The following is a 20,596-nucleotide window of genomic DNA, read 5'->3' on the forward strand; positions in this document are numbered from 1 at the left end:
GCCCAGTTACATTTTATTCAGCATCACTTTATTTTTCTAGCAATAGCCACATTTGTGGTGTTGTCTTATTTCTCTCTATCTAATTGTACTTTCGCCTAGGAAAGCATTATTTTATCAGTAGGACATTCATTTCACGTTGTGCTTTCTTCAAGGCTGCAGTCAAATAGAGTTGCCTGCAAAAGTGGTTTGCTGTGTCTCCAACATTTATAGAAACGCACATATTCCTACGTGGGGACTGTTTCTTAGAATATCAACTGTTTTATTATAAAAACACTCCTTTGTCCCATACACGTTAGAGGGAGATTCCAGCCAGATGACCACGACTGCATGCTGATTGCTTCGCTGCAGCTGCTTGCCGAGACTGTTGAGCCCCTTGTCTACATGGGGACAGTGTCTCTCTAGACTACAGGCTTCATTACTCAGGTATGAGGGCTGATGTCTTCCCGGGGGGAAACCTGAAGAGCAGATTAAGGCTTATTATACTTTGCTCTACCATAGTTTAGGTAGGAGAACTATATATCACTCCTAGTGACCTTATGGTGGGACTGTTTCTGTGTTTCACTCTCCTTGTCACAATTTTGCTTTTATTGTGTTTTATCATCCAAGTTATTGCAATACATGCCATTTTATCCAAGATGCAGTTACTTCAATATATCCTTATTGAACTATATTCTGCCTCTGTTTCTCTTTTCCTGTGTGAGACTAATGTAACTGAGAGAAAGAGATGCAATCTGATCGACCACGATTCCCCTGAGGAGTCTTTCTTGTCATGCACCCGGTTGCCACAGTCATCCCTACTCTTGGGTAGAGATGCGGTGCTGCTACTTAGCCGGAAAACTCTGATTAGGCCGACAGGCGTCACATGGTGTGGAACTATACTTAGTACCCCACAGTTTATGCGATTCTGCAGCCCACATCCAGTAGCCTCATTAGGATAATGAGAGCCTATGTGACAAGAGCACTTCTGGGGACAGTGGCAAGGGGTGGCACTGTTGTAACAGCATTGAGCGATTGCAACCCCTTGTGGCTGGGTTTAAGTATCCACAAGGGGGAATGCAGTCCCAGGGGCATTCCACAGCATCCCTAACTGTCAAGTCCCAGGAGCTCCTTTTGGCATAGAGGTACGCTGCCCTGGGGCTCTTGATGACAACTCTGTGTGCTAACCACCTTGGCATGTAGTACGGCTGCTTAACCCCCTGGAAGACCAAGGGCTGAGGCTAATTGCTATGCCCAATTAGGGCTAGCTATGTGTAGTCTCCTTTTGAAGCCTACTAGACCTGACACCCCTGGGGCCAAATGGTGTGATTCCGCTTGCAGAAAAGCATCAGCTAGCCTGCAGAGGGTTTTGAAGGAAAAACTAGGAATAGACTAAAGATCCAAGAGTTTAGAGCCGAGTATAAAGGTGCCCTGCGTAGCTGGTGCAAGGAGATTTAAACGGAGTACCGGGAAATGTTGCTCCAGTCCTGTAGACAGAAGGACTCCACGGTCTTCTGAAAGGTGGTCAAGGATATTACCACCCTGGATCTAGTGACAGTTCGGTCATTACTACTATTAGAAGAGAGGCATGGGTGATCCATTTTAGTGCTCTATATGACTCTAGCACGTCCTCAGAGACTATCATGAAGTCTCCATTTTGTAAGGCCCAAGGTCTTGATGGGGTCCCTATGGACTTATATAAATCTTTCCCTGAATTCTGGGCCCCATTCCTATGTAATTGTTTTAACATCTTTTTCAATTGTGGGCTCCCTGACTCATGGCATACTGCCGTAATTGTACCCGTCTTTAAAAAGGGTGATCCGAAATCTCCAAGTTCCTATCGTCCTATCTCCTTGCTGGACTCTTCAGTATAAATTATAAGGAGGGCTGTACTAGACTTCCTGTTGACTTAGGTCAGGGAGATGAACATACTGTTGGAGGTGCAGTATGGTTTCCGGGAGGGACTAGGCAAGGTGGAGCAGTGCCTAAACTTAGACTTGCATATTAGCAAGTATACCATAGTGAGGCAGGGCTCCATTTGCCTGTGCTGGATCTTCATTAATCTGTCGAACCATCAACAGTGTGGTAAGCTCTAAAGTGTGAGCTATTTTGACTGATCTGGGGGTTTGTGAGAAAGTAGCCTCTTTCTAGCATGGGTACCCCCACTTTTGGCCTGTTTGTGAGTGTGTGTCAGTGTGTTTTTACTGTGTCACTGGGATCCTGCTAGCCAGGACCACAGTGCTCATAGATAAAAACCTATATGTCAGAATGTTTTTCCTGTCTCACTGGGATCCTGCTAGTTAGGACCCCAGTGCTCATAATTTATGGCCTAATGTGTATGCCTGTGTAGTGCCTAACTGTGTCACTGAAGCTCTGCTAACCACAACCTCACTGCTTATGCTCTCGCTGCTTTTAAATTTGTCACTGTAGGCCAGTGACTTCATTTACCAATTTCAATTGGCATACTGGACCCCCCTTATAAGTCCCTAGTATATGGTACCTAGGCACCCAGGGCATTGGGGTTTCAGGAGATCCATATGGGCTGCAGCATTTCTTTTGCCACCCATAGGGAGCTCAGGCAAACCCTTACACAGGACTGCCATTGCAGCCTGCGTAAAATCACCATGGATTCCAAGTTAACTATGAATGCCAAAGTGGACAAATTAGCACGAACAAGCTTCATCACCTTGAAGACTCTACGAAGCATTGTCCCCTACCTTGGATTTCCATACAAGGTGCAATCTACTATCTCGCTTGTACTATCCAAACTGGATTATGCCAATGGCCTCTACCATGGATCATCACTATCTATTATAAAAAAATACAACGTATTGAGAACTCCGCAGCCAGGCTACTATTACATGTAAAGCCACAAGCCCACATCTCCCGTGCCTTGAGAGCACTACACTGGTTACCCGTTGCCAGAAGATGCACTTTCAAGCTGCTTTGTATCACCCACAAAGCTATACATGGAACAGGACTGCTTTTTATCAGAAACAAAACAACCAAATACATTCAACAAAGAAACCTCTGTTCAAGATTGGCACCCCACCTTAGAACACCACCATACACAAAAACGACTATAGGTGGTACATCCTTCTCCGTTCAAGCAGCCAAACTATGGAATTCATTACCCCCAACTATAAGAGCCACAGATAACTATCTTGTCTTCAGAAACTACTCAAGAGTTGGCTCTTTCCTTCATAACCACCATATTCAAACAGCTATGGACTGCATATGCCTATGTTGATAAACATTTTCTCATTATGTGTATATTCTAGTTATATATAGTTCTTTAGAAAATATGTATTGCTACTATGTCATACCAATAAACTACACACACACTCTTTAAACCTGTTTACCTAATGTATATTTACTCATGGATTAAATATGTATATGTACGTACATATATGTGTGCATATGTGTGTGTATTCATGTGTGTATGTGTGTGTGTGTGTGTGTATATATATATTTATATATATATATAATGTGTGTGTGTGTATGTTATTCTATGCTTAACATGTTCATAGGTCATTGCATAACTCCTAGGCAAGTTTTTATACTAGATACGTATGAATCCCTGCTCTCATCTTATATCACGCTTGTATACCCATCACCATATGTCATGTCTCTATCAAGCTATCCTTCGTTCCCACTCTGACTCAACCCAAATCCATTTTACTACTTTAATCTCCTAAATAACTCTGCCTAAGCTCTTCACTCTGCTTCCACATCTAACTCACCCAAACTTCACTTTACTACCATTGTCTCCCAAACAACCCTACTATATTCTCCCTCATTCATCTCACCCTGCTACTATGATCTCCCTAACCCTTTCCACAGACTCTTCCCTCCTCCATCCCCCCTTTACTCATCCCAAGCCTAAATCCTATTACCATAAACTCCCAAATGACACTTCTGGATTCTTCCCTCCTCCACCCCTCCATTACTCCAGTCAATCTAACTAACAAACTCACATATCCGCGGCTCAAATTAACTCATAATAATACTAAAACTGTACTCATATTTCCCTATACTAATCCACCACTAATTACTTTTGGGTTCCGGAGTAGCGTGCTACTCGCCGAAAAGCGATTTGAAGCCTCGTCAGTGGTAGTAAGCGCTATATAAATACTATTACAATTACAATTACAAAATAACGCACACGTTATTTTACAGCCCTTTTAACGGCACTTAAGTAACTTATAAGTCACCTATATGTCTAACCTTCACTTGCTGAAGGTTAGGTGCAAAGTTACTAAGTGTGAGGGCACCCTTGTACTAGCAAAGGTGCTCCCCATAGTTCAGGGCCATTTCCCTGGACTTTGTGAGTGCAAGGACACTATTACACATGTGCACTACATATAGGTCAATACCTATATGTAGCCTCACAATGGTAACTCCGAATATGGCCATGTAACATGTCTAAGATCATAGAATTGTCCCCCCATTCCAAATCTGGTATTGGGGAGCCAATTCCATGCATCCTGGGGCCTCCACCATGGACCCCCAGTACTGCCAAACCAGCTCTCTGAGGCTTGCACTGCAGCTACAGCTGTTGCCACCTCACAGACAGGGTTCTGCCCTCCTGGGGTCTGTGCAGCCCAGTCCCAGGAAGGCAGAACAAAGCATTTCCTCTGAGGGCAGGGTGTTACACCCTCTCCCTTTGGAAATAGGTGTTACAGGCTGGGGAGGGGTAGCCTCCCACAGCCTCTGGAAATGCTTTGAAGGGCACAGATTTTGCCCTCCTTGTATAAACCAGTCTACACCGGTTTAGGGACCCCCCTTCTCCCCTGCGCTGGCGGGAAACTGGACAAAGGAAAGGGGAGTGACCACTCCCCTGTCCATCACCAACCCAGGGGTGGTGCCCAGAGCTCCTCCAGTGTGTCCCAGACCTCAGCCATCTTGCTTTGCAAGGTGTGGGGGAACTCTGGAGGCCTCTGAGTGGCCACTGCCAGCAGGTGACGTCAGAGACCCCTTCTGATAGGTCCTTAGATGATAAGGTAGCCAATCCCCAGGTCAGGGCTATTTAGGGTCGCTCCTGTGGGTTCTCTTCAGATTCTGCTTGCAGGTTTCCTTCAGGAATCCTCTGCAACAACTTCAGACTCTTCTGACCTCAGATCAACCACAGCCTGCTCCAAGAAACGCTGTAACTGCAACAAAGTGTCTACAAGAGACACTTTTCTTCAGCAGCCTCAGCTCCAAGTCAGCAACTGCAACAGTTTCCATGGTGTGCATGCTCTGTAGACTCCCTGTCTTCATCCTGCACCAAAAGGACCGAAGAAATCTCCCGTGGAGTGACAAAGTCACTCCCCTGCTCCAAGCAGGCTCCTTCCAAGGTGAGGACTGGTACCCTAGGACTCCTCACACGGCGATGAGTGTGCTCCTAAGGATACAGAGGGTAGACATCATCGACATAGACTGTCCTGAGGTCCTGCTGACACAATTTGGAGGAGGTAAGACCATGCCTTCTCCAAGAACGATGGTACCCCTGTGTATTGTGTCTTCTTCGCCTCCTGAGGCCTCTGTGCACACTTTGCAAAATTCCTTCATGCATAGCCTGGCCCAGATCCACAACACTCCACCCTGTGACGCTCAACTTGCTGAGTTGTTCTCCGGCGGCGTGGGACCTTATTTAGTTGTGCTGCATCAACCATGTTTTGCACCTCCTTTGAATCCAGATCCTGTGGCTTCTGGGGGTGCTCGCTGGCATCCTGAGGGCTCTTTAAAGTGCTGTGGGCCCACTCTTGCTCCTCACCTCACACAGAGTTGAGGCCCCCAGGTCCCTCCTGGGTCCATCCAGTGCCATTTTGATGAAAAATGCACTTTTGCTGTAGCCAAGGCCTGTTGGTGCCTTCCAACACAAAATCTCATCTGCAACAATCTTCACGCCATGGGACATCTTTTTCATTATGCAGGGACCCACTGGCATCTTCCTAGAGGGCATTTCTGCAGTCTTTGACTAACCAGGGACTCTTATTTTGCACCCTCTTCTGGGTTGGCAGGGGCTCCTGTCCTTCCTGGAACTTCTTTCGACTTCTGGACTTGGTCCCCTTCCTTTGCAGGTCTTCAGGTCCAATAATCCAGCAGTTGTTCTTTGCAGACTTGGTTGGCTGCTGCACAATCCCAAAAACAAGGAGTGGTGTGTCCTAAGGAAACTTGCAGTACTTTACTTCTGCTTTTCTGGGCTCTGGGGTGGGGTAATTTAATCACCTTTACTGTATTCTTACTCTCCCAAGGATTCTGTACACACTACACTTGTCTAGGGGGGAATACATGACTCACATTCCACTTTTTTAGTATATGGTTTGCATTGCCCCTAGACCTATTTTCTCCCATTGCATTCTAGAGGATTTCGTACTGTTTGCATTGTTCTTTGACTATTTACTTGTCTAATTTTGGTGTCTAGTGTATATCTTGTGTATAACACTTACCTCCAGAAGGAGTATTGTCTCTAAGATATTTTTGGTACTGTGTCACCCAAATAAATACCTTTATTTTTGGTAACACTGAGTATTGTGTTTACTTGTGTATAAGTACTGTGTATATATAAGTGGTGTTGCATGAGCTTTGCATGTCTCCTAGTTCAGCCTAAGCCGCTCTGCTATAGCTACCTCTATCAGCCTAAGCTGCTAGTACACTACTGCATTCACTGACAAGTGATAACTGGACCTGGTGTAATGTGTAAGTACCCAAGGTACCCACTACAGACCAGGCCAGCCTCCTACAAGGTTGCCCCAGGGCTTGTTCAGTTTTCGCAGGCCTTGCACTATATTTCAATGTTCGTCAGATTTGGCCCTGCTGGTGAGTGTACCTCCAGCTTTCCACTGCAGAAGAGCCAACGCAAGGGCTGTGTATTGTTACCATTTTTATTCCTACTGTACATCAATGAGCTCGAGGCCACACACACTGCCTGTGCTGTGGATACCCATCACGTGGGCAATAAAAAGTTCCTGGATTACTTTATGTGAACAATGCCCTTTTAATGGGGAGAACACTTAAGGGTCTAAGGGCCAGATGTAGCAAACATTTGCGAGTCGCAATTGGGCCGCAGCACTATTTGCGACCTCGCAAAATTCGAAATGGGATGTACAAATCCCATTTTGGAGTACCAAATAGCGATGCGACCCATTACCAACTCGCAAAAATTGCGACCTGATTTTGCGACTCGCAATTAGGAAGTCACAAACCGTATGCAAAAGCCAGTCACAAATTGTGACTAGTCGCAAAAAGCCCATTTTGTACACCCAGATTACCACTGATTCAGAACAGGTGGTAACCAGAACGAAAGTATAAAAGGAGACCCAGAGGGCATCTGGGTTACTCAAAATGGTTGCACTATACGTGATTGCATGGAGGAGGAGAGTCCAGGCTGCCCAGCAGAGGAGGAGGAGGGAGAGACAGGAGAGGATATACCGAACCAGGCAGACACTATTCCAACAAACTGGATGAGATTTATGATAAATACAGACTGAGCAACGCTGTCATCCTAGAAATCATTGAACTGCTGAAACCTCAGCTAGAAAGCCAGACAATGCTCGGCAGCGCCATCCCCACACATGTGCAAGTGCTATGCTCACTGCACCTCTTGGCCTCGGGTAGCTATCAGGGGGTGATTGCAGTGGCAAATGGGGTATCCCAAAGTGCCCTCTCAAGATTCTTCAGATGTTTCCTAGATGCCATTTTCGCACACATGTCCAGATATACATACCTTCCCTGGAATGAGGCAGAAATGAACAGCACCAAGTTGGACTTCTACAGAATTGCCAACTTCCCCCATGTAATAGGGTGTGTGGACGGGACACATATACCAATTTGCCCACCAACAAATCTGGAATATGTGTTCCGCAATAGGAAATGTACCCACTCATATGCCCTGAGACCATGGATACTCACCTCATACCTAACACCTGGCAATCAGAATGAGAGGCGATACAACATTGGACATCGGCAGACCAGAGTTGTAATTGAGAGGACGTTCGGCTTGTTGAAGTCACGATTCAGATGCCTGCACAAAAGTGGAGGAGCACTTCAGTATGCCCCAGAAACAGGATGCAAGATAGTTGCCACTTGTGTCATCCTATACAACATTGCCACCAGATGTGGGATATATCTCACCCCTGATGTCGGAGGATGAGGAGCAAGAGCTACCACACTGACAGCCTGGGGATGGAAGCATCGCAATGGAGGGCAGACAGAGACAGAAGCACATAGCAACCCACTACTTTGGCAGGTAGGTAGCAACCATGACAACAGTCATTGATGTAAGACACACATTGCCCAGTTGTGTAGTTCAACAAATTAACATTTTATTGCAGGACTATAATGTGGAAACAATAGTCAACTATACCTCAGAATGCAAAACAAAAGTGCAGTCTGACACATTAAGTGCATGTGCCTCTGTCACACCACATATCAGTAGCTCACAGCCTCCTGTGACTGCGGCCACCATGGCTCACTCCAGGTTGGTCCCCTGATCCCTGGCGGACACTGCTACTCCACAACACACATGCATCAGTGGCAGACACACTACTGACAATGGAGAACTCCTCACTGTCCTGCGGGGTATCCCCAATGCCCCTTGCTGCCGGTCTGGTCTCCAGCAGGTCCACCACATGGCTGATGTGGCCAAGTCCTCTAACCACATCTCCTGCAAAATGGCCTAGTTCCACTTACAGGCTGACTATGCCTTGACAGGCAGGTTGTAGTGGTAGCCAGGCGCCCTATAGACACACCCAGCCTGTCTAAACGGGCAGCAGTGTTGCGATCCCTGCGCCGTGCTTGTGCCCTGTCGGCCACCATTTCCCTGACCAAGTTGTCTATGGAGGTAGTCAGGTTAGCCAAGTGAACATTCATTGTAGTGAACTGGTTGTCCACATTTGCAAGCCCATGCATGAGTGTGTTCTGCATTCTTGTAAGGTTACAGTTCATTAACTGCATGTGTCTATTTTGCAGCTGGTGACTCTGCAGTAAGGATGCCTCCAGCCCCAACAATTCCTCATCGGTAACATCCTCCCTACGCACAGACTGCATTGTGCGTCATCGTCTACGCACCGAGCCAGCTGATCCCCGTGGTTGACTTTCCCTAGGCATTGGCCCCGGTGTCACAATGGCTGGCTCTCTACCCAGAGCAGGATCATCCATGTCCTCATGTGCCGATTGGATGGGTGGTGTTGTCCTGCACTCCTGTGCGGTGTCTGTGGCAGCCTCCTCCTGTGTGTCAGTGCCTTGATCCTCTCCCTGCACAGTGGCGCTGATGGGGGGTCCTTGTGGGAGACCTGTGGGACATAGGGGATACACTGTCAGTGTCTCACATATGTTTGATGCCTCAGAATAAACATTTCCCTATATTTGGACTACTGTACTAAATTGCCCATAATGCACTGTTCTATAGGTTGCAAAACTGGAAATGGAGCTAATCTAGAGGTGCATGCTGATGTGTACTGTGATTGTGTGCATGATGCATAGGCTGGTGTAAATACGTTAATTTTGGTACTTACTTTTTCGATGTTCCTGGTGCTGAACTGTCTAGGTCTCCGATGCCAAGTACAGCCTCCGGCTCCAGAGTGGTCTCCACCATGGTTTCGATGGCTGTAGGGGGTGGTACAGTAGATGGCCCTCCTCCAGTGTCATGCATCTCCCTCATGCGCTCCGCCACCCTTTCCTTGGTCCTGGAGCGAAGGTCATACCACCTTTTGCGGACCTCATCCAGGGTGCGATGGCTGACACCAATGGCATTTATTTTGTTGAGGATGTCCTGCCAGATTTTCTTTTTGTGGCTGTCAGGGACACTCATTGCTGCCTTTCGAACTAACTCCTCATGGTGCAGGCAGCACTCCTCAGTGAGCACCTCCAACTCCTTCTCAGAAAACTAATTTTTTGTTTTCTGCCTCCACTGAGTGTCTCTTTCTCCTGTGTAGCCATTGTTGCTGCAGCTCCTCTCACCTGGGTGTGGCTCTGCAGTTTGGGCTGGGTGGGCTCCTCCCTGTTCCATGGGGTTACTTCCTGGTTCTGATGTCATCATTCAGAACCAGGAAGTGGGTTTTTCAAAAGTTTAATTTGCACCTGCGTGCAATTTGCAAGTCAGTCACAATTTGCGACACCAGACCACACCCTTGTGCAATTTGTGACCTCGCAAATTGCGAGATCGCAAATAACGACATCGCAAAATGCGAGGTTGCAAAACGTGGTGCGACTCCACACCGCATCGCTATTTGGTATAGCGATTTTTACTGGCATCTCGCTTTGCGAGTCGGAAATAGCGATTCACATGGAGTTGCTATTTCCGAGTTGCTATTTTTTGCATTCCTACATCTGGCCCTAAACACCTTATTTCAGGAGTTTCTCCGCTTCATGGAGTCTCTGGATCTTGTCACCATTCTAAAACCTACACCACGGCCTGTGGGCCCAAATCTCTGAAGATGAAGAGTGTATTCCTCCATGAGCATCCTGTTACCTCTACTCAGGACTTCTCATACCTTGGTGTGGTCTTCCATGTTATGAGGACTCGGGGACCTTGTAAGCATAAAGCCTCCCAAAGGTTTGCTAGTGCCGCGGGTTACATTTACAGTTTAGCATCATTCTTTGGTAGAAAGCCCATGGTACCTCTGTTGGAAGTGTTCAGGAGCAAATGCCTCCCCATTTCTACCTATGGGGCTAGCATCTGGGGATATTCTAACATTACCAGCCCCACAGAATGAAGAGAACAGGGTCCTGCAGCACCTCTTGGGAGTTCTCCAGGCTTGTGCTACTCATATTGTTCACAAGGAGATTGGGGTTGCAAATGTAGAAGATTGTATTAAACTGGCCCCTTTCGTGTTATGGTGTGCTTTGTGGGTGAACCCACATGCAGGCTTTAATAGGGAGGTGATTGTAGGAGGCTGGCCTGGCTTGTAGTGGGTACCAAGGGGTACTTACACTCTGTACCAGGTCCAGTTATCCCTTATTAGTGTAGAAGAGGTGTTTCTAGCAGCTTAGGCTGATAAGGGGTAGCTATAGCAGAGCAGCTTAGGCTGAACTAGGAGACATGCAAAGCTCCTACTATACCACTGGTGTCATATGCACAATATCATAAGAAAACACAATACACAGATATACTAAAAATAAAGGTACTTTATTTTTATGACAATATGCCAAAAGTATCTCAGTGAGTACCCTCAGTATGAGGATGCCAAATATACACAAGATATATGTACACAATACCAAAAATATGCAGTAATAGCAAAAGGAAGTAATGCAAGCAATGTAAAGTTACAGTAGATTGCAATAGGAGCACATAGGTATAGGGGCAACACAAACCATACACTCCAAAAGTGGAATGCGAACCACGAATGGACCCCAAACCTATGTGAACTTGTAGAGGGTCGCTGGGACTGTAAGAAAACAGTGAGGGTTAGAAAAATAGCCCACCCCAAGACCCTGAAAAGTAGGTGTAAAGTGCACCTATATTCCCCAGAGAGCACAGAAGTCGTGATAGGGGAATTCTGCAAGGAAGACCAACACCAGCAATGCAACTAAAGTGGATTTCCGGACGAGAGTACCTGTGGAACAAGGGGACCAAGTCCAAGAGTCACGACAAAGTCAAGAGTGGGCAGATGCCCAGGAAATGCCAGCTGAGGGTGCAAAGAAGCTGCCACCGGATGGTAGAAGCTGTGGATTCTGCAGGAACGAAGAGGGCTAGAAACTTCCCCTTTGGAGGATGGATATCCCATGTCGTGAAGAAGCTTGCAGAGGTGTTCCCACGCAGAAAGACCACAAACAAGCCTTGCTAGCTGCAAGAGTCGCGGTTAGGGTATTTGGATGCTGCTGTGGCCCAGGAGGGACCAGGATGTCGCCACTTGGATGAGGAGACAGAGGGGACACCCAGCAAGTCAGGGAGCCCCCGCAGAAGTACCGGAACAGGCACTTAGAAGAGGAGTGAACCGGAGCTCACCTGAAGACACAAAAGGGAGTCCCACGACGCCGGAGGACAACTCAGGAGGTTGTGCACTGCAGGTTAGAGTGTTGGGGACCCAGGCTTGGCTGTGCACAAAGGAAATCCTGGAAGAGTGCACAGGAGCCGGAGCAGCTGCAAATCACGCGGTACCCAGCAATGCAGTCTAGCGTGGGGAGGCAAGGACTTACCTCCACCAAACTTGGACTGAAGAGTCACTGGACTGTGGGAGTCACTTGGACAGAGTTGCTGAGTTCCAGGGACCACACTCGTCATGCTGAGAGGGGACCCAGAGGACCGGTGATGCAGTCTTTTGTTGCCTGCGTTTGCAGGGGGAAGATTCCGTCGTCCCACAGGAGATTTCTTCAGAGCTCCTGGTGCAAGAAGGAGGCAGGCTACCCCCAGAGCATGCACCACCAGGAAACAGGCGAGAAAGCGGCAGGATCAGCGATACAAGGTTGCAGTAGTCGTCTTTGCTACTTTGTTGCGGTTTTGCAGGCATCCTCAGCAGTCAGCGGTCGATCCTTTGGCAGAAGGTGAAGAGAGAGATGCAGAGGAACTCTGATGAGCACTTGCATTCGTTATCTAAAGAATTCCCCAAAGCAGAGACCCTAAAAAGCCAGGAAAGGAGGTTTGGCTACCTAGGAAGGAGGATAGGCCAGCAACACAGGTAAGAGCCTATCAGAAAGAGTCTCTGACGTCACCTGCTGCCACTGGTCACTCAGAGAAGTCCAGTGTGCCAGCAACACCTCTGTTTCCAAGATGGCAGAGGTCTGGAGCACACTGGAGGAGCTCTGGGCACCTCCCCTGGAAGGTGCAGGTCAGGGGAGTGGTCACTCCCCTTTCCTTTGTCCAGTTTCGCGCCAGAGCAGGGCTGGGGGATCCCTGAACTGGTGTAGACTGGCTTATGCAGAGATGGGCACCATCTGTGCCCATCAAAGCATTTCCAGAGGCTGGGGGAGGCTACTCCTCCCCAGCCCTGACACCTTTTGCCGAAGGGAGAGGGTGTAACACCCTCTCTCTGAGGAAGTCCTTTGTTCTGCCTTCCTGGGCCAGGCCTGGCTGGACCCCAGGAGGGCAGAAACCTGTCTGAGGGGTTGGCAGCAGCTGCAGTGAAACCCCGAGAAAGGCAGTTTGACAGTCTGTGCTAGAGACTCGGGGATCATGGAATTTTCTCCCCAATGCCAGAATTGCATGGGGGTGGGAATTCCATGATCTTAGACATGTTACATGGCCATGTTTGGAGTTACCATTGTGACGCTATACATAGGTAGTGACCTATGTATAGTGCACTCGTGTAATGGTGTCCCCGCACTCACAAAGTCCGGGGAATTTGCCCTGAACGATGTGGGGGCACCTTGGCTAATGCCAGGATGCCCACACACTAAGTAACTTAGCACCCAACCTTCACCAGGTGAAGGTTAGACATATAGGTGACTTATAAGTTACTTAAGTGCAGTGGTAAATGGCTGTGAAATAACGTGAACGTTATTTCACTCAGGCTGCAGTGGCAGGCCTGTGTAAGAATTGTCAGAGCTCCCTATGGGTGGCAAAAGAAATGCTGCAGCCCATAGGGATCTCCTGGAACCCCAATACCCTAGGTACCTTAGTACCATATACTAGGGAATTATAAGGGTGTTCCAGTATGCCAATGTGAATTGGTGAAATTGGTCACAAGCCTGTTAGTGACAATTTAGAAAGCAGAGAGAGCATAACCAATGAGGTTCTGGTTAGCAGAGCCTCAGTGAGACAGTTAGTCATCACACAGGGAACACATACAGGGCACACTTATGAGCACTGGGGCCCTGGCTGACAGGGTCCCAGTGACACATACACTAAAACAACATATATACAGTGAAATATGGGGGTAACATGCCAGGCAAGATGGTACTTTCCTACAGTGATCAGCAACTGTCTTTGTTGTGACAGAATTTTGGCCATACCCTGTTTGTAATATATTAAGCATGAAATCTACATGGGTTAGAAAAGCATTTCAAAACTAGGAAATGTCAGCTTAGAGAGGAATATGTACTTGCTAAGGTCTCTGTTAGGGAGTATGCGAACCTCCAAACCATCCCTAATATGGAGCCATATCTGTTATGGGTAGATGATACATGGGATAGAGTCCTCTTATTCAGATTTAGGCTCAGCCTTGTGAGGTGGCATTTGGGCTTCCCACTGGGTTAATTTGACTCCAGTATTGTGTTAGTCTGCCCTTGTGATGAGTTGTCACTCCGGAGCCTGCTCCACTTCACCTTCTTCTGCAAGTTGTACTTGGCATATTCCAAGAGGTTTCTAGTCTCATGTGGTATCAGAACATGTGCTGACGCTTTGTTATACCTGCAACAGCTAAAATGTCCCACACACTCTATTAGCATTTGCTCTTTTATGAAGTGTGCAATTGTCAAAATAAAAGAAATTGTGTTTTAATTAACAGCTACTCCAAATCACATCTGTTTAAATGCTTATATAGGGGCATTTGTCTGACGGGTATGATTTTTTTATCCTGACCTTTTTAACCCTATGGACTTTTTACCTATTCAAAGTTTTTATCGTCCGTTTTTATTATGTAATTAACTATCTGTTGTTTTCAATTTTGCCCACAGATAAGGCCCTGACTAAGTTTTAATGGCGTTTTAATGTCTGCATTGTGCTTTGATGGCTGCGGTCTTGCGCCGAAATGAACAATTACCTAAACCTAAGCCTTACATACCTTATTAAAGAAACAATAGAAAACTACTGTCTCTTTATTGAAATGCACACTAATAATAACCATTTAATATTTCTTTTGCATCTTAGCAATGTTTCACACAGTTATGTCACTGACAAGGCAGCATCGCGTTACATTGGTTTTAGAATATTAAATTATACATTTGCACTTTGAATTGAAATTGTTTGAACAGCGCTCTCCAAGTTGCATTTACTACCTTCTTTTTTATCATGCTTTAGGCTCCCCTAGTGATCACAGTAGTGGTGCCTCTTCGCCTCTCTTTGACAGTGGCCTACATTTAAATGGAAACACATCCAACACAGTATGTATTAGAAGTATAGTTGTCACACATATGTGAATATTTTGTTCTGCCGTTTTCTTGTATTCCAAATGTAACCTTATGCTGCAACTGTTTTGTTTTTTATAGACCTTTAATTTCAGAACTCATTTACAATAGATAAAATGTTAGCCTCAGAAACGTAAAATGTTTTATGCAAATCCTCTACAACATAAAGCATGTCTATAATCTTAGGAAAGGCAGCACATGTCAAGGCAAATGTACTAACACTTTGTCCCAGGTTTGTCAGGCCAGGAACTAGGCACAAGCCAATGCTAAGTGTAAAACTGGAATTTCTTTTCCAGTGAACAATTAGTAATAAAATAACTCAAATTAGTGTTTTGTGCTATTTTGGCATCACTCTGCTTTAAGGGGCGTACGACGGGCGGTACTTGGAGTTCCCCAAGCACCCATCCATGGTTTTTGAAGCAAAGATATATCTACTAACATTTGTAGACCAGCCTTGGCACCAAAAAATAATGCCTCTTTGTGGCTGGAGTTAACACAGAGAAATATGTTTATTTTTCCAATGTTTACATGTGGGCTTAAGTATACAAGACAAATACAATATTTGTAACATTTCAAACGATGTCTAAGCATAGCGTTTTGTACTGGAACGGTACTCTTGCAATCAGTGCTCAGTTTGGAAAGGATACGTTTTCAGAACTCAAAGGGGCAATTTAAGAGCCCCTACCGCCTTCTTGCGCCACATTAGTGTCATTTTTTTATGCTAATGTGGCCCAACAAGGCCAAAATCACAGCAACAAATTTACAAAATGGCACAATGCAAGGATTGTGCCACTTTGTAACCCTTTGAGCTACATTATGCCTGTGACAGGTGCATTCCCCCTAAAACAATGGCGCAAAGAAATCTAAGAGGTTTCTTGGTGTCGTTTTTTTGACACTTTTAACACCAGCTCAGAGCACGCATTAAAAGGAGGCACACCGTTGTTTACAATGGCCCTCGATGGGCTTTGCAGGATTGGCGTCAACATTTTTGTTGCTAATCCTGCAAAAGCTCCAAACTACCATCAAAAATGTTTGCGCTAGTTCCCCTAACTACTACAATAGTGCGGCGTTTCTTAGATATGGCACACACATGGTGGTGTTGGGGGGGCGCTAAGGGGCGCAAGAAAAGTGACACTGCACTGGATGCAGTGCCACTTTTCTTATATCAGTCCCAAAGTTTTGCTCAGAATTTTATGGATGGCACTATCCAAGATCAGGTTGCCAAATACTAAGGCTGCGTAGTCCTGATTCCATTTTACACTTTAATCCACCACCTTCTAGTCCCAGCCTCTTTATCTCTCACTGTCTTGCAGCTTATTCATTTCATTCCTGTTTTCACTTTCTGTCTTTTTTCCATCTTTCTTATCCTTTTTATTACCCCCTTTTGTGTTTTTCTCTCTCTTGTTCTGGAGCAAAGTCTTTTGAGGAAAAATAAGATTTGGTCCCCAAACAACTGGGTGCCAGAGCCCAACCTGCAACCATCAGCTTAAACTAAGCACTGGTTCCAGTATAAAACCAATGCTAGACATCATGCAGCTGCTTTTGTGCTATAGTGCAGAGTCATATGTCTGGTGTTAGTCTGCATGTTTGTTTGTCAGCACCGGAGATGAAAGCAGCAGGGAAGGACCGTATCTTAGCAGATATGGCACCACCCTGTTTCCTCCCACTCAGTGCAGTAAATTTTGTTGCTACGTTCGTTTGTATTAGGTTAGGTAAATCTGCCTTGTCATCTTGGAATGTTGAATGTTGAATGCTGAAAAGCAATTGGAATCATTTTTAGTTTGAGCATGCAAGCGCTTTGACATGTTGTAAGTATTGTGGGCTTTTAACCATGACCATCCCATAATCATCACTTTTACTCATTCGTGGGCTTGCCTTTCAAAAATACTTTGTTATCATTGGTAAGTGCTTCCCGTTTGTCCCTCCTTGGGGAGGTTTGGTTACCATCATGCAGACTGACCTTGTTGTATGGATAACTGCATGATTGCCAATATGTTTGACTGTAAGCAAACTTATTTTTCCTTTTGTGTCTCCTTCATGCTCATGGCGACCATGGAGCTTTGATCGGCTGGCTTATGTCAACTAATGTTTCACTTTTAATTTTCAATTTATGTGGCAAAAAAAGTCCAGTTAGGAATTTACAATGCCAATAGCTGTAACTGGTTTTAATAATGTAGGCCACCTTAAAACTGTGAGCTCAGAAAATGTAAAAAGAAAAGAAAACATGCACCTTTTATAACACTTCAAATGTGTTATAAAATATTCAACAACACAGCCGACAGGTGGCAGGAGCGTAATTAACCTAACGTATTGTTCCACCTGACGTATTCTTGTACAGCGCATGCACCTTAATTGGAATTGGGTGTTTTTTCTGCATGCATAGTTTTTTGTTCATTAAGTTTTCTTTTGGGATGAAACGTAGTGGTGAATGTTGTGAGTTGAAATAAAACGGAGGAGCGTCCAGTGTGTCATATGTAAATAGTTGTCTCATACTACTCCTCAATCTACGCTAAAGGAATTAAACACAATGCGTTAATGCAGGTAATAAACGCGAAAATAGGTCATTTTACACCGATAAAATTATTTGTGAAGGTCTGTATTAGAATACAGAAAACCGTCAGCAAAGAACTTTACAATAGTCTCAAACTTCTCCTCCAGCTACTCAAAAGAGATTAAAGACAATATGTTATGAAAATAAATGCAATTAAAGATCACTGCACATTACCCCGATATTCTTCTTTACTGTTTAATTATCTTCTTTATCTCCGAATGGCATACTCTCCAAAATTTCATACTTGAATGCTAGTGCCAGCCTACACTAGCCAGAGCTTCAAAATATGAACAGAAGTAAGTATTAATCATCACAAAAAGGTGGCGCACCTTTTGGTGGCGGGACTGTCCCCTGCTTAGTAAATGCCTGTATAAACTTGCCCTTGTTTTGTAGAGTGAAATGAGGTGTTTTGTTGGAGAAACCCTCAGTGTGTGCAACAAATGGTTGCAGCCGTCACGCACGAGTACGTAATTAATAAAGAGATGCATTTGTAGCACAGTTATAATCGATAGGTCTCCAGGTGCTGGTCGACGGACGCAGCACCTTGACCACCCCACCAACATCGACTGGACAGTCTGGGTTAGTTTTTCCTATGAGTCCATGCCTGACACATCCAGACACCAATTTTCCTAAGGAAAGTAAAATATAATTGCAAAACCAGTTTCATTACCATCTGTGCAACAGACCAGTCCTTCCTGACATTGGTGGTTTGCTAACTGGTGGTATGAACCATGACATTTAAACTACCACAAAACATACCTCATCAAGCCTCTCTGTAACCCTAAACGGAGGGAAAATCTTGTATAAAATGATTTTGCACTCTACAGAAAATTATAAACGTCCAGAAGCAACAAAAGGTGAGACAGTAATTGTACCTCCCAACTTAATGCAGCAGGCGTTTCTGACAGGATTTCACTGCCACAGAATATATGTGGCAATGCCCAACAGAAATATTCTTCGTGTTGATTATTCCCCAAACTCTCTTGCAAGATAAAATTATTGTGGATGTTACTATCGTAAAATTATTTGCACTTTCCCACTATTTTTATGGCAGAAGTATTAATGTGTGATTAATCGCACTGATAAATGCACTTTCTCAAAATAAAAAAAGAAATACCGGAATGGGGATATCATAAAAGTGTGATAATTGATCTTAAACCATCTTTCTTATAACTTCTATAAAAAAGTGTTTTCTCTAAACAGAATTCAGTAGAAAATGCAATAGCAGATTTACATCAGTTGAAAAAATATTAAACTAAATCGGTTATGTAGACTCATTTGATTGCATTCTTTTTATTACTATTATTGTTAGCAGTAGTTTTTGCTAGTTTAGTGTCCACAAGTTGTGCCTGTACATGAAAGGATGTTAGTGCGGTACTGATAATCAATTAAACAGAAGTGTCGTCTGGCATGAAAACACATTTGATAGCCAATGCGCACAAGAATGAATGATCACTTAATCAAACTCTAATTTTACAGTTTGTTTTTAACCCCTTAGCTGGTGGGCCTTCCCCAAACCTCAGGGCTGACCCCTAATTTTCGTTGAGGTAATTTGCTCTTAGTTCTTTATACCTTTTTTTCACATAATGTATCAACGTCAAATTTGTATCCTTTTTTTCCAGCATCACTGGGATTCTTAAGGTACCCAGGCTTTTTGGATTCCCCTTGAGAGGACCAAGAAAGTAGAAAAAATGTGGCAAAAGTTTTGAGTTTTTTGAGAAAATAGGGAAAATGTGTTCCAGATAAAAGTTTCTGTTTTTTTTTGTCTAAAAATGTCATCAGCGAACAGATTGCTAATGACACCATCTTCCCAGCTTTCGAGAGCATGCAGAGCAGAAGCAAAAAACATAATTTTTTACCACAGTTGTGACATTTTTCCAAGAGGTAACCCGTTTTTTCGGTTGAGCTTGGCAGCGCTGTCTGCAAGACATGTTATATTTAATATGGGCTTTAATCAGGGTCACACTTGCCATTCAGTCTTTGTTGTGCTTATCTTAAATGCTTCAACTTTACGGTTGCGTTGTGCTAAACGTCCCTTCTTTCTGTGCTAAGTTCCCACCCAGGGAGCTTACACTAAGAGAACATTTTTGTTGGCCATCACGTTACCACCGTTACAGCGTGTGATGGCCTCTCCTCCTTCCTCCCGTCTGGTTCAATTTCCATATCATGGCACGCATCACATGTAATAATTTACCAGCATGCCAGCACAGCGTTTTTGAATTTCACAAAGACATTTTGATGTGTGAGGAAGCATTTGTGGCTTTCCAATTTGGTGTGTGGTTTTGATTCCTTCTTGTTTTACAGCTGCTCTCTCTCTACTTTGCCTCCTTTCCCTAGCACGATGAAACCAGATGAATACGCCCACTGCAATGTTTCAGTCAGAAATACAAAAAAAAGAGCCCACTTTTGAGATTACCAAATCTTTAAAAAGCCAGGTCACAAATGTGTCCACCTCTCTTCATATTATTTCGATCCATTCTTTGTCACAGGGAGTGGTTGGATAGTTTAATGCTTCTTTGAAAAATTGCAGGGAAACAGAGAAAGCTCCCCTGTCACTTTTTCCCCACATGCAGACTGCCCTGGCTACAATTACAGAAGTTAAAGTTGCTTGCTTCATCTTTTTTGTGCTATATTAAATTCTATTTCCCCAATCGATCACGAGAATTTCACATCTCATATTTTTTGGTTTCAAGCACCATTTATTATTATGATACAGCCCACATATTCACGTGCTTTGCCTCCATTATTGTGGATCACCACATGTCGATAGAGTGCATTCCCCAAGGCATTTTAGTTAAAGCCCAACACAAATAATACAGTTTACTACCATTGCCTACAATGCCTAGAAAAAGCCTTTCAAAGTCCTCAAAAAAAAAAATCGATTAGCTGCCACACTCTCAAATGCACACCTCCCACGTTTTTTGGATGCAGACCTCACAAATCTTAAATACGTTTAACAAATAAATGTATAAAAACTGTGTGTTTGGCATCTGGAGATGATTTTGACAGTGAATGTGTGTGTTGGCATTTATTCACATTAAATAGACATCTGAGCGTTAAGATTTAGAAGGCGGTCCCGCT

The 20,596-nt window shown here is 44.7% G+C and overlaps 1 protein-coding gene across 2 annotated transcripts in view; it reads left to right on the top strand.

The window, feature by feature from the left end:
• The window catches only part of SNTG2 (syntrophin gamma 2), a 2,000,310-nt gene that overhangs the window by 1,189,288 nt on the left and 790,426 nt on the right, over positions 1–20,596 (top strand). For both annotated transcript variants that reach the window (XM_069235852.1, XM_069235853.1), the window contains exon 8: positions 14,858–14,940. In XM_069235852.1, coding sequence (XP_069091953.1) covers positions 14,858–14,940 — 83 coding nt within the window. The remainder of the gene's footprint in view (positions 1–14,857; positions 14,941–20,596) is intronic.

Source organism: Pleurodeles waltl, chromosome 5, assembly GCF_031143425.1.
Source record: "Pleurodeles waltl isolate 20211129_DDA chromosome 5, aPleWal1.hap1.20221129, whole genome shotgun sequence".
Lineage (NCBI taxonomy): Eukaryota > Metazoa > Chordata > Amphibia > Caudata > Salamandridae > Pleurodeles > Pleurodeles waltl.